The 14,740-nt window shown below is 47.6% G+C and overlaps 1 protein-coding gene across 3 annotated transcripts in view; it reads right to left on the bottom strand.

Annotated features, from left to right (window-relative positions):
* Positions 1-4,644: 4,644 nt before the first annotated feature.
* Positions 4,645-14,740, bottom strand: part of GPR156 (G protein-coupled receptor 156) — a 108,747-nt gene continuing 98,651 nt past the window's right edge. For all 3 annotated transcript variants that reach the window (XM_086404304.1, XM_086404317.1, XM_086404314.1), the window contains one exon: positions 4,645-7,682. In XM_086404304.1, coding sequence (XP_086260430.1) covers positions 6,354-7,682 — 1,329 coding nt within the window. In that variant the 3' untranslated portion in view covers positions 4,645-6,353. The remainder of the gene's footprint in view (positions 7,683-14,740) is intronic.

Genomic DNA, 14,740 nt, shown 5'->3' with positions numbered 1-14,740 from the left:
TGTCCAGCATCATCTTTTTGTGTCACTTAGAGTGTACAACTCTTAAGAAAAAACTTTCAGTCTGGAGGACTGGGTTTGGTCTTTCTAAACAAGGGACTTGCTTATTTTCAGTATCATGTGTGTTTGGCATTGAACTTCCTGAAGTGGGCAAAAGTGACCGGGTAGCTTTAGAAACTTCCCTTCCAGCCTTCAAGATCCTGTTCAATGACTCAGCAATGGAGGGTTTTGCAATAGGCTTACAGAACCAGACAAGCTTGCTTTCCCTAAGGAAACCTTGGTGTCCTAAGAAAACCTCAGCCTAGGTCCCTGCCCTGCCAGGTTGAAATTCCTTCTGTCTTCTCACAGCATGCGTGGAGCACATGCTCTGGGGCATCCAAAAAGGACTCTGGAATCAAATCAGATTTCAGTTAAACTTTGGCTCCATCTCTAACCAGCTAAGTTACTCTGGGTAAGTTACCTAACCTCTCCCAGTTACAGTTTTCTCATCTGTAAAACATGATGTAAAACAGAAATCATTAACTACTCTGTAGAGCTGTTTTAAGTCTTAATGAGAGAAGTATTAGTAACACAAAGTTTTGCTGTTGTTGTTCAGTCACCAAGTCATGTGTGACTCTCTGTGACCCCATGGACTGCAACACACCAGGTTTCCCTGTCACATAGTAGGTTCCTTGACACATACTAGGCTCCCTACATATTTTTTTCTATTATAAAGGGCATAATATTCTGTAAACGAAAGTAGCTGTCTTTTGGCTCCACCCTAATAAAATTAGACTTCCTGACTTTCACCTGAAACTACCACTAGGCCTGCGCTAATATTTGAGTCCTGCAGGTGAATGTGTTCTCCACACACAGTGAGTCTGACCTGGAAGGGGTTCAGGGAGAACTTTCTGTTGTCCTAGAAGTGGGCTGAACCAAAGGGCCTTCCTTATGTTACCAGATCTTTTTAGAAGACCCTTCCATCAGGAACAAATTGAACACAGGAATGGGGATTTTGGTATAAAGCAAGAAAACATATAGAGACTTTTAAAATATAAAGCTGTGTTTCCCAAACAACATTCTAAGACAAACATTTATATAATGTTTACTAGGTGCCAGGCATAGTTCGAATCAATAATTAATATTAATTTATTTAACCCTCAAATCAGTAATTAATATTAATTTATTTAACCCTCATATTTATGTGAGGTAGGTGTTATTATCCCAGTTTACAGTTGGGGAAACTGAGCCACAAAGAAGTTAACCAACTTGCTGAAAGTCACACAGTCCCATGGATGACTCTAAGCCCTGGTAGATCATGGGGAAATTTACTGTACAAAATTAGTGGCGAGCCTATTTAAAGGACTTCTTTTGAGAAAGGGTCCAGGCATCATCACAAAGCATTTAAACTTCAGTGAATCAACAGCACGGTTGTTTACCCCAGGTGAGATATCTAAGCCCTGCTTCCCAGGTGACCTCGGCTCTTATGCATGGCCTCCCTGGGGTCCCCCTTGAGACAGTTCTGGCGAGGCCACTCTTGTCTTGATTTCTTTTGACAAACACCTGCTGAGCATCAGTGCATGCACCACAGTGCTGGGTGCTGGGGACACGAAGATAATTACAAGTGGCAGGCAGGTAGCTCACAATCTAGTACAGAAATGAATCCATGGTTATGTATCCACTGAAGAAAGGGCTCTGCAAGGATTTCCCGGCCTTCTTCATAGAAGTGGGCCCCACTTTTGCTCAGTTCAGACCAGAGCAGCTTGTTCACTTACAAGAGACGCAAGATCTATAGACCAAGCTAAGCAGGTATCTCTTGTTCTTTACTTTCTTCCCTCCTTCACCCACTCCAGTATTCTTGCCTGGAGAATCCCATGGATAGAAGAGCCTGGCAGTCACAGGCTTCCAGGGGTCAGTCACAAAGAGCTGGACCCGACTGAAGTGACTTAGCACATACGCTTCTTCACCGTATGTCCCTCATCTCTCTGTTTTCTGGACTTCCTGTCCTCCTGCCCTCCAGACCTTTTCAAGGCCTTTCCCAAGTACTTATTCTCTGAGCTTACATGTCTTGCTAGTATATTTAGACATCCAAAGGTAAGTCAAAGAATGAAAAGGGTTGGAGAGTATTGACCCAGATCTTGTCAAGTGCATAACAGATTATTTTGCATTATGACACTGGCATTTCTTATCTCTTTATGACCTCCATGGTGAACTGAACATCCCAAGAAGTTCTCTTAATCAAGGCAGTTTGGCAGGGGGATGCTAACATCAGAAATAATTCAGGGAGAAAGAGAGAAGAGTGGGTACCGGAGGTGAAGAAGAGCAAAGTTTGAGGGCAATGAGTAACCTCTCTCCTGCTTTCAGTCCCCAAGTTGCCACCTCTACATTAGACTTCCCTTAACAAAGCCCAGATAGTGTTCCTGGGAAGAGTGCAGCAGCCAGAGAGAACAGAGACACTGTTTTGTTTGGGGCTCTGAGAAAGGGGGAGATGATGCTGAGAAAGATGAGCAGATCTGTCCTCTTGCTAATACTGCATGTAACTTAGTTACAAGCATGGGAGGAAAGCATCTATAAGAGAACACCTTTATTACAGCAACCTTGTTTCTCTCCCATTAACTCTTGTCACTTTACCTCCCCTACCCCTAAGAGATTTAAAGTACTGTCGTTTTCAGAATTCAGTCACCTCCGTGTCTTTCAGTGATGTTTCTTGCTCTTACCTCATTGAAAAGCAGTGAAGCCAGATGGCCCTGCCTCCCTTTCTGCTGCATCGCAAGATCCATTACAGGTTTTTTGCCTTCCTTTGTTTCCTTGCTTTCCTTGGTTTCATCCATTTATCTGCCCAGAAATCTATCCATAAAACATTTATTGGGTTCATAATTTGTGCAAAGCTCTCTGATGGCTACTCTAGAGGATACGAAGATGCAGAAGACACACTTAGAGCTTTTAGGAAGTTGCAGTCTGTGAAGGAGACACATCTAAATATAATAAATACAGACAGAGAAGAGATTTTTGTGCAACCTGCGTTGACTTTTCTCTTTACCACTTTACAAGTGATACAGTTTGGTAAAAACATGCCTCTGACATCTGGTGCCACTGTTTCCCCATCTATTTGCCATGAAGTGATGAGATCAGATGCCACGATCTTAGTTTTCTGAATGTTGAGCTTTAAGCCAACTTTTTCACTCTCCTCTTTCACTTTCATCAAGAGGTTCTTTAGTTCTTCACTTTCTGCCATAAGGGTGGTGTCATCTGCAATACTTTGGCTACCTGATGCGAAGAGCTGACTCATTTGAAAAGACCCTGATGCTGGGAAAGATTGAGGGCAGGAGGAGAAGGGGACAACAGAGGATGAGATGGTTGGATGACATCACCTACTCAATGGACATGAGTTTGGGTGGACTCCTGGAGTTGGTGATGGACAGGGAGGCCTGGTGTGCTGCAGTCCATGGGGTTGCAAAGAGTTAGACATGACTGAGCAACTGAACTGAACTGAACTGACATCTGATGCTCTGTTTTCCTGAGCTCCGGGGAGGCCACTCTGATCCTTTAAGGAAAGAGAGTTTGACCTGGGCCAGGGAAAGGGGCAGACTTTGGGACTGGGATGGACACCTCCAGCCTCAAAATTTCAGTCAGCAAAGCAACCTTTCTTAATTAGGTAAGAAACAGGCTGGCTCCATGTCAGACCTTGAGACCAATAGAGACAGGCATAGTCCCAAAGACAGCAGCAGAGGCAGTGTTTCCTCCACCAGGATTTCTCTGCACCAAGTTTCTGCTCTTTCTTCAGGACTGTAACAATCAAGAGTTGGCCCAAAGTCATGGCACATACATCCCTTTAAGACCTTCACTGGGTTAGCTGGTCTTGAGTAAAAGGTCCAGGGAAGGAGCTGGTGAGGAGCGTGGGTAGAGGTGGCACACAGAGTAAACAGGAGATTTGGAGAGGGTATTTGGGGGCAGGTAGTTGTGTGCTAGGCACACAGTTTTCCAGCCAAATGATAAATAAGGAAATTAGGATAGATTCTCCATCTTTTCAACAAAGTCTAGCAAGCGTTACAAAGTCAGTCTAGGTAAAATGTATGATAGAAGCTTCTTTACAACCAAGTTTGAACATGGGCCCCAAAACACCTTTCTTCATTTAACTGGGGGATGTTGTTTTTACCTGAAGGATGCTCAGGAAAGGCTGAAGAGAGAGTGAATGCTCTACCTGAGCCTTGAGGGATGAGTAATTCACAAGGTGCACAAAACAGAGAGGAATTCTAGATAGAAGAGGCATGGAGATATAGATGGGCTGGGCTGGGGGAACTGAGGGTGTAGGAGCGGACAGAGTGAGAGGACTGCCATATCACACACTATGGAATAGTAGGCTGCTAGTGGTGATGCGCTGGGGGGAAAGGAGCTGAAGGAGGTGAAGCCCAAGCACAGGACCCCCAGTGGGTGGGAAGAGTCAAGGGTCCAGTCTCCTCTACTCATGGGTGTTCCTGGGCTAGGAAGCTGCACATGGAGATGTAAGAGGAATCTTACCAGCGGAAGTGTGGTGGGAAATGCACTTGGATCCCATGGTAAGCCAACAGCAACTCTAAGTGCTGCTTTGTTTCCACTCCTTTGGGTGCTTCAGTCTTGTCTGTACCCCTCCTCCCCAGCCCCAAACTACAATTTCTGAAGAGACTTGCCTTGAGAGCCATTTCTTTTATTAAGGCATCACTTGGACAGCATACAAATAGCACAAGCAGAAACTTCAAGCCCACATGCAGAATAAATTATGATATTTGTATTTAAAAGTGGACAACAGAAGAAGCTGTGTTGCCAGGAGGGCCTCCTGGTCCAGTGTTTGGAGACTCACAAGGTGTCGGCAGCCAACGAGAGTCCATGATAACATCTTCTGCAAGACATTTAGAGCCAAATGCTCCCCTCTGGACGTATCTAATTAGGCCCATGCTCCTGCACATAAGCATGTATACACATGCGGATACACACCCAGGTTAGAGGCAGGGAATAGCCTGTAAACAACTAGCTCAGCAACAAAAGAAGTGGACCCAGCTGTGTTTTCTCTGTGGCTCTGGCAGCCGACAAGACCCTGGTACTTATCTCTCACCAGCTCCCCGGCTGCTGTGGGAGGTGTGGGTGGGCTCCCAAGGCAGTGAGGCAGTGACGGGCTGCTTACTGAGGCGAGGAGCCCAGTTTTGTTATCCTGGACTGCAGGTTGAGCACACCGCAGCTTCCCACACTACCTTTGCTGTCCAGCCTGCCACACTCTGCCTGCCACTCCCAGAGGAACAAGTGAAGAGATGTGCCCCAGGGAAGTGTATGCACTTGGAATCCTGTGAGCTGTGGCCAACTCCCACATGGGCCCCTCTCCAGCAGTGTGATGCTGTGGAAGCCACCTCCATCCTCTTAAGCCTCATAATCCCCACCTGTAAAATGGGGATGAGAGTACCTACTTCATGGGGTTATCATAAGTAATTACTGAGTCTAGTCATGCTAGACTCAAGGTAAATGTGCAAAATCTGTTTTTTTTTCTTATCTTCCCCATTTCTTCCTTTCTATTTTCCTGTTTTCTATTTCCAGGTCAATGTAGCCATCAGTGGTCATGTTGGCCCAGCTGGCACCCTCTTGACCAATAGGGCCTCTCCAACCTCAACAGGGATTGCCAATACATACTTCCCACTACCACAAAACTGCACCACTGGCAGGGTCAAAGAAGGGGGGTGCCATCCGATGGCACCAGTACCTCAGGTGCCAACCGAGCCCAGGAGAGAGATCCGGGCTGCCTGACTGTCTCATCAATGGTGGTGAGGTGCCACAATGGTGTGAGGACATGAACACAAAATAGAGACGCACAGGTGGCTCTGAGACGAGTCTGACTGGAAGCTAGGACTGAGAGGTGGTGCTGTTCACAAACTTGAGCAGAAACAAACCACCCCCTGCCGAGAGTGGACCACCAAGTCCATAGGAGATATTTTCCTAGCAGGTTGGCCACCAAAAACCCAATCTGATGAATTACAGTCCACAACTCTGGTTCTGCAAGAATTTTCTTTCCACTTCTCCATCTGTCTGTCCACCCAGCCATCCATCTGGTATATATAGAGTTTTGTACATTACAGGCTGACCAGAACAGAAGACCCTTTGTGCTCATTTAGCACCTTTTAATCTAAAGGGTATCTTTTATGGGCACTCAGCTGGAGTCTCTTACAGGAATGCTGTGAGGTAGTAACAAAACAGGCAATATCCCTCTTTGTGTATATCAGGAAGTGCTCAAGGTACCATGGTGCTCAAATGAGCGCAAGGATGCGGAAAGGGCACTGGTCTGTTCCCTGAAGGCCACTGCGGGCCACGCTATGGCTTATCCCGACAGAGCCCTAGATCCAGACTTGCTCTGCTGTTCACACCAGTGTGGGTTTCAAATCATCTTTGAAGTTCACGATAGGCTTCGAGCGGGCCCACAGCTTTTCCCAGGAAGCCAGCGCCCCCGCAGGCTCAGGGTCGGTATCTGACGAGCCACTGTCACTGGAGTCAGAGGAGCTCTGGAAGCAGATCTCGCAGTAGGGCCGGTGGCAGCGGCAGAAGAGCTCGTCTGAGCTGCTGGATTCGGTGTCAAGGTAGCTACTCGGAGAAGACAGGGAGGGGCAGCCTGGGGACCCTGGGGGCTGCCGCTGCCCAGGCAGGTCGGGGGAGGCCCTGGATGGGCGTGGGGCAGCAGGACACAGCTTCCGGCCAGAACCGGAAGACTTTTGGGGAAAGGATTCGAGGCTCCGTTCGGCTCCCCGGGGCTCTGCCTGGCGCTGTGTGTGGCCCTCTAGGGCGCCTGGCTTGCCTCGAGGAGCAGGGAGTACTAAAGGATTCCCAGAAGAGGGTCTTGCTACCCTGGGATCAGCAGTTTGGGGGTCCAGGCAGGGGCTGTCCTGTACATTTTGCCCAGAAATGGCCCTGTTTACCCGATGCCCCACATAGGAGGGTACAGTGCCTAGAAAGTGTGAGCGAGCCCGCTGTGCCGCCCTCCTTCTCCTCACCATGGACGGGCTGAAGCCCGGCTCCTTGGAGAGGGGCATCTTCTGGGGGCTGTGGGCAGCGATGCTCTTCCAGGGCTGCTGGGGACAAGACAAGGAAGAGGGGAGGGGAGCCCCAGGGCCCAGGCCCAGATCTTGGAGGACTTCCTGAAGTTTCTCCCTGATCACTGAATTGACTCTTGACCCCAGTTGCTCTGGGGACCCCTCTGAGTTCTCTACCTGCCCGTGTCTCTGGGGAACAGAGCCTTCTTTACTTTGCATGAGACACTGGTGGAGGGCCATGGGTACTTGGTCTCTTCTTTCTGCAGTCTGGCTTTGCTCAGCCCATGGCTTCTGGCTGCAGCCCAAATGTAAAGGATTAGAAAGGTCTTTCAAGTCAGAAATTTTCTTCTTCTGCCCTGTGGAGGGGCTGGTATCCTTCACAGGCCCCCTGAGGCCTTGTACACTTGAGGCCAGCACTGAGGTGCTCTGGGAGTCCTGGGTGGCCGCACTGGTATCATTCTGAGAGTCAGAGAGACATTCTGAAGGCCCTTGAGGTGCCAGGCTATGGGCAGAGGCTGTGGCCAGGATGTCCTTGTGGTGGGAAGAGGCAGGTGGCACAGCCTCCTCTGGGAAGTCAGAGGAGCACCCTGCTGACATCAGTCTCACCAGCTTCTCTCTGGCATTGTTTACTTGTTCTTGGAGGCTTTCAATCACAGCATTTTTCTATAAAACAAAAGCAAAACCATCAACAAAAGATGCTGCTGAGGGTTTTCACAGTGTCTCCCATGGAGGAGAGATCTCAGTTTAAATCCATTTCTCCAATACTAGCTGGTGATCTTAAGGCCCTGAGGAGGCACCTTCTTGAAGTGAAACAAGATGATGCATATAAAGGGTTTAGCGCAATAAACTGACATGTGCTCAGTGAAGATTAACTATCATTTATTGTTGTATGATCTTAATCCCCCCATATGTCCCCAAACTGTAGCACTGTCTGCAATAAGAGAGATTGCGGGGAGTGGGGGTGGGGCACAGTCTAGCTGCCTGCTGGCTGCTGCAGACCCTCTCAGAACTGAGGAGGGAGTCAGGTCGCTCTGCAGAACTGCAGTCTAAACAGTGTTTGGGATGGCCCATCTCTGGGTATATCAATCACACTTCTGCAAAATACAGATGACTTTGAGGCATTTGTGAAGGGAATGAAGGACTGGGGAAACAAGCATCCTACCTCTTGCTAAATAGCCTAGAAAATGGGGAGAATATGGAAATGATAGATTCCTGGGCCAGTGTGACAAGACTGGAGCCAGGGGTGGAGCTGGGGTTTAGGGTGGAGTGAGAATATCAGGTTGGTGTTATCACCTGCCTCGCTGACACATGGGGTGGGAGGCCAACACTATCATGTGACACTATCAGCTGCTGGTATCTCCCGAAGAAATGCAAGCATCAGGATTACTGGAGAAGCTGAGCTGCCTACCTGCTGTATGGCTGTTAGGTGATAAACAGGCTGTGCCTAGGAAGCTGGCAGGTGACAGCTACAGAGATATGCCATTCTAACTGCATGACCATGGGGCACGAAGTAGGAGGAGGAGTGTGTGTGCCCTGAGAACCCTCTGGTGCTACAGCAGCTGTGTGCCTAGTTCAGACCTGATGTCCACCTTCTGAAATTTCTGTTTGAAGGCAGTGGAGCAGGAAAGAGATCATCATGGGGAACTGATGGTCTTGGGGCAGATGACATGGTTGAGGGTTTGGGGAAGGGTTTGTGGAAAATTCTTCAAGAGATGGGAATACCAGACCACCTGATCTGCCTCTTGAGAAACCTATATGCAGGTCAGGAAGCAACAGTTAGAACTGGACATGGAACAACAGACTGGTTCCAAATAGGAAAAGGAGTACGTCAAGGATGTATATTGTCATCCTGCTAATTTAACTTATATGCAGAGTACATCATGAGAAACACTGGGCTGGAAGAAGCACTAACAAGATTGCCGGGAGAAATATCAATCACCTCAGATATGCAGATGACACTACCCTTATGGCAGAAAATGAAGAAAAACTAAAGAGCCTCTTGGTGAAAGTGAAAGAGGAGAGTGAAAAAGTTGGCTGAAAGCTCAACATTCAGAAAACTAAGATCATGGCATCTGGTCCCATCACTTTGTGGCAAATAGATAGGGAAACAGTGGAAACAGTGGCTGACTTTATTTTTGGGGGCTCCAAAATCACCGCAGATGGTGATTGCAGCCATGAAATTAAAAGACGCTTACTCCTTGGAAGGAAAATTATGACCAACCTAGACAGCATGTTAAAAAGCAGAGATATTACTTTGTCAACAAAGGTCTGTCTAGTCAAGGCTATAGTTTTTCCAGTGGTCATGTATGGATGTGAGAGTTGGACTATAAAGAAAGCTGAGTGCCGAAGAATTGATGCATTTGAACTGTGGTGTTGGAGAAGACTCTTGAGAGTCCCTTGGACTGCAAGGAGATCCAACCAGTCCTTCCTAAAGGAGATCAGTCCTGGTGTTCATTGGAAGGACTGATTTTGAAGCTGAAACTCCAATACTTTGGCCATCTGATGCGAACAGCTGACTCATTGGAAAAGACTCTGATGCTGGGAAAGATTGAGGGCAGGAGGAGAAGGGGACGGCAGAGGATGAGATGGTTGGATGGCATCACCGACTCAATGGACATGGGCTTAGGTGGACTCTGGGAGTTGGTGATGGACAAGGAGGCCTGGCGTGCTGCAATTCATGGGGTCGCAGAGTCAGATATGACTGAGCGACTGAACTGAACTGAACTCCTTGGAAGGAAAGTTATGACCAACCTAGACAGCATATTAAAAAGCAGAGACATTACTTTGCCAACAAAGGTCTGTCTAGTCAAGGCTATGGTTTTTCCAGTGGTCATGTATGGATGTGAGAGTTGGACTATAAATAAAGCTGAGCACCGAAGAATTGATACATTTGGACTGTGGTGTTGGAGAAGACTCTTGAGAGTCCCTTGGACTGCAAGGAGATCTAACCAGTCCATCCTAAAGGAGATGAGTCCTGGGTGTTCATTGGAAGGACTGATTTCGAAGCTGAAACTCCAATACTTTGGCCATCTGATGTGAAGAACTGACTCATCTGAAAAGACCCTGATGCTGGGAAAGATTGAGGGCAGGAGGAGAAGGGGACGGCAGAGGATGAGATGGTTGGATGGCATCACCGACTCAATGGACATAGGTTTGGGTGGACTCCGGGAGTTGGTGATGGACAGGGAGGCCTGGTGTGCTGCGGTTCATGGGGTTGCAACGAGTCGGACATGACTGAGCAACTGAACTGACTGAACTGTTACCATCCCCTTTAGAAGTTCAGGGTGAGTATTAAATGTCCATTTATTGCAAGCATGGGTATCCCTGGTGGCTCAGCTGGTAAAGAATCTGCCTGCAATGTGGGAAATCTGGGTACAGTCCCTGGGTTGGGAAGATCCTCTGGAGAAGGGAATGGTTACCCACTCCAGTATTCTGGCCTGGTGAATTCCATGGACCATATAGTCCGTGGGGTTGCAAAGAGTTGGACATGACTGAGTGACTTTTACCCTATTGCAAGCATGCTCAGTTGCTCAGTCAAGTCTGACTCTTTGCGACCCCATGGACTGTAGCCCACCAGGCTCCTTTGTCCATGGGATTCTCAATGCAAGAATATTGGAATGCCCTTCTCCAGGGGATCTTCCCAACCCAGGGATCGAACCTGCGTTTCCTGCGACTCCTGCACTGCAAGCAGATTCTTTACTCACTGAGCCACCTGAGAAGCCTATTCATTTATTATGCCCTAGAAATAAAAGGGTGTTTCCCTTCTTTAGGATTCCTGACACCAGTCACCTATGGACAAACCTGTGGTATCTTCTAGAGTAGATATGGAAGAGTTAACTACTGTGTAGCACAGGGAATGCTACTCAGTGCTCTGTAGTGACCTAAATGGAAATGAAATCTAAAAAAGTAGGAATATATGTATACGTATAGCAGATTCACTTTGCTGTATGGAAGAAACTAACACAACATTATATAGCAACTGTACTCCAATAAAAATTAATTAAGAAAGATATGGAAGAGTTGCCCAGAAGTGACTCTTTGAGGGAACAGTAAATTAAGTAAACTAGTCTGACAGTAGTCTTCTGGCAGCAACTCCAAGATTGCTTGGACTTATAAGCCTGGAGGTGACATAAGCAGGAGATGATTTTTCTGACTATGGTACTCCCAGTTTCATCCTGATTTAGTCTGCTTCTCTTATCCTCGGGAGAGAGTCCTGGGACCAGTGAGCAACTGGTGAGTAAGTGGAAGGACTTCCAGCAGAGCGCCTGCCTGCCTGTTCACCCTTCTCAGGCGCAGAGCAGTGAGGGCTGGGTGTTGTCAGGGAAACATAGGTGATTCAAGGACTTGCCAGGAGCAGAGTGGGTGAGTCATAGGAAGGCATTCACTCAGGCTCTTTGATAACTGGGTGGTGCCAAGTATCTCTCAGAGTGGGTGGCTGTGCTGGCTGCACTGGAGGTACCCCAACTCTCTTTCTTTTCGCCAGCCTTTACTTGTGAAGCCCACCTTCCACATTCTCAGGCTGGCTTCAGGAGGCCTCTGCTGTCTCACAGAGTTGGGAGGGAGCCATCAGCTGATGACAACCGCCCCAGCAAGCAAACTGTGCTGCCTTCTCGTGCCTTATTTACAAATTTCTCAGTGTATGGTGTGGCATGCGCATGCTCAGTTGTGTCCGACTCTTTGTGACCCCATGGACTATAGCCCACCAGGCTCCTCTATCCATAAGATTTTCCAGGCAAGAAATACTGGAGTGGGTTTTCATTTCCTTCTCCAGGGGATCTTCCCACCTCAGGGATCGAACCCATGTCTGTGGATATCTCCTGCACTGACAGGCAGATTCTTTACCACTTGTGCCACCTGGGAAGCCTGTCACATTATAAGAAAACAGTATAAACATTTGATCGGGAGGAATACTCTTCTCCAGCAAACCAAACATCTGAAGCTGGCTGGTGACAGATTTAGAAACAGTCAGCCTAATCAGTAAATCTCCCTTCTTACAGAAAAGGAAGTGGAACTTTGTTTTCACCGTGACTGCATACTAATCAGAGGCGTGGTTTGCCATTGTGAGACCAAAATCTGACAGACCATGGAGGCTGCATTGAAATGAGCTTATTAACAATTACTTTAGGCACACTCAGGGAAGCAAAACATCTGTGGGGATGTTTCATAGGCTGCAGGCCACAAGGAGAAATGGAATATCTTGTTTCTGTGCTTCAAGGAAGAAAAGTAATAGGTGAATTTCCTCTGCTACAGAATGTACAGGGAAGTCCCTCCAGCTCTGGGAGGGTTTTACCTGCTGGCTTCCACACAGCCTAGGAACTGAGGGTGGATGCTGCCCCAAACAGCCTCTGGGGACCCCAGCCACAGGGAAAAGGGGGAAGAATGAGAAAATGAACCACCCAGACCATGGGAAAGTAGGAGGACACCAGGGTGGCAGAGGGGCTGCAGAGGAGGGAAGTGCAGCCAAGAAGCTGGACTCAGGGAGGCAAGACAGACTCCTGTGTTTATGTCCCGGGCAGGGCTGGAGGTGGGGATGCAGATGCTGGAGCCTCTCCTGGCCTGCCACAGGGCCCTGGGATGGGCTCTGGTTCTCAGGCCTGTTCTGGAAATATGTTCCAGGTGTGGGGAGTCGGGGGCAGGAGGCCAGCATTTTACTGCCTAAGCATCTGCTCCCTATTATGGCTCTTCCTCTGCAGACTCGAGGCATCTTTCTGGACACAGCAGATTCAGTCACTGCGTGGGAAACAGGGTAGCATGGCAGGAGTACAAAAAGCACATCACAAATTACCATAAGGCTAAAGAGTCAGGCCACTTGGCTGTTCCAACATGAGCTGATTGTGAATGAAAACCATGCTGGGTGTTCTCGCCAAGTTTCTGGCCTTCTGTTTAGCTGGGGGAGAAGGAAAAAAAAGCTTCTTTGAAGACTTCAGAGTATCAATGGCAATGCTACTGCCTTGCCAGGTGGGAAGAAATCTGGCTTTGAAAAAAGGTCCTGACTGCTTCATAAATAGTAAAGACATGAAGTATACTCTGATGGATAAAAATGATCCAGAACAGAGGGAATGGTGTGAAAGACTGAGGGGACCTGGGGAGCTGAATTCTTTCACAGGTTGCATTTTGTAGGTCCCCATCACACCATCCTTTTGCACAGGGACTATTGATACCCAAGTGTCAGTCAAATACAAAAAAGTGTAGTTTCCCAAATAGCATTACCCAGGTATGTTCTGTACTAAAAAAATTATATAGAATATAATTTAGTTAGTGTGAAAAAAACTACTAATTCCTCTGGGCCCCATGCCTCCTCAAGTTTTCCCATGTGCTTTCTTCAAGCCCACACCACTCTGCCCAGTTCTGGGAGAGGTGCCAACTTTGGCTCAAGATCAAAAGAAAGAAGGACTAGGGGCTGCCCTGTTCCCTGCTTAGTGCTACTATGATATTCAAAGGCTCTATTCATTCTCTTCCCCATATTTAGATACTTTTTAATTTTCTGGGTTGGTGGGATGATAACAATTTCTAGTTGGTACCTGGAAAAGATAGTAAAGGAACCCAGAAGATCTTGGAAACAAGGGCACCATGCTATGTAAAGAAAGAATGTATCCTACAGAAGACGGTAGCACCCACTACTACTCAGGGACTTTACAATGCTGTTCCCCACACTTGGAATGCTTTTCCCTGCACTCTTTGCTTGGTCAATCTATAGTTAACTTCAGCTCTCAGCTCAGTGAGTCTTTTCTGACCACTCTAAATTAGATTCTCCTGTCCTCACCACTCACTACTCTTTCTTCCCACTCTGTTTCTTGCCTTCATAATTCTTATCACCATTTATACTTGTATGGCTACTTGATCAGTCTCTATTTCCTCCACTACACCATGAGCTTCATGAAGGCAGAGACTGTTTTGTTCCTCAGCACTTAGCACAATGCCTGGCACACATCTGTCCAATGAATGAATGAAGTGTGTGAGGGTCAGCAACAGGAGCAGTGGCTGGGGAAACACTGAGGTTTGCTTGCTGCTAAGGGAACCTTATTAAAAAGCAGAGACATTACTTTGGCAACAAAGGTCCATCTAGTCAAGGCTATGGTTTTTCCAGTGGTCATGTATGGATGTGAGAGTTGGACTATAAAGAAAGCTGAGTGCCAAAGAATTGATGCTTTTGAACTGTGGTGTTGGAGAAGACTCTTGAGAGTCCCTTGGACTGCAAGGAGATCCAACCAGTCCATCCTAAAGGAAATCAGTCCTGAATGTTCAATGGAAGGACTGATTTTGAAGCTGAAACTCCAATACTTTGGCCATCTGATGTGAAGAGCTGTCTCATTTTAAAAGACCCTGATGCTGGGAAAGATTGAGGGCATGAGGAGAAGGGGACGACCGAAGATAAGATGGTTGGATGGCATCACCGACTCTATAGATATGAGTTTCAGTAAATTCCAGGAGTCTGTGATGGACAGGGAGGCCTGGTGTGCTGCAGTCCATGGGGTCGCAAAGAGACATGACTGAGCGACTGAACTGAACTGAAGGGAAACCTTGTGCACACCAGGACCCAGGAGAAAGGAGCAGTGACCCCACAAGAGACTAACCAGACTTGCCCGTGAGTGTCCAGAAGTCTCCAGCAGAGGCATGGGTTGGTGGTGGCCTGTTGCAGGGTTGGGAGCACTGAGGGCAGCAGTGCTTGCACAGGACCTTTTGAAGGAAGTCACCATTCTCTTCATTACCTCCACTATAGT

The sequence above is a fragment of the Bos grunniens genome, chromosome 1 (assembly GCF_055505025.1).
Source record: "Bos grunniens cultivar Pamir isolate PY7600 chromosome 1, Bosgru_T2T1.0, whole genome shotgun sequence".
Classification (NCBI taxonomy): domain Eukaryota; kingdom Metazoa; phylum Chordata; class Mammalia; order Artiodactyla; family Bovidae; genus Bos; species Bos grunniens.
The sequence above is the reverse complement of the archived record's forward strand: the minus strand, read 5'-3'. Positions and strand labels throughout refer to the sequence as shown.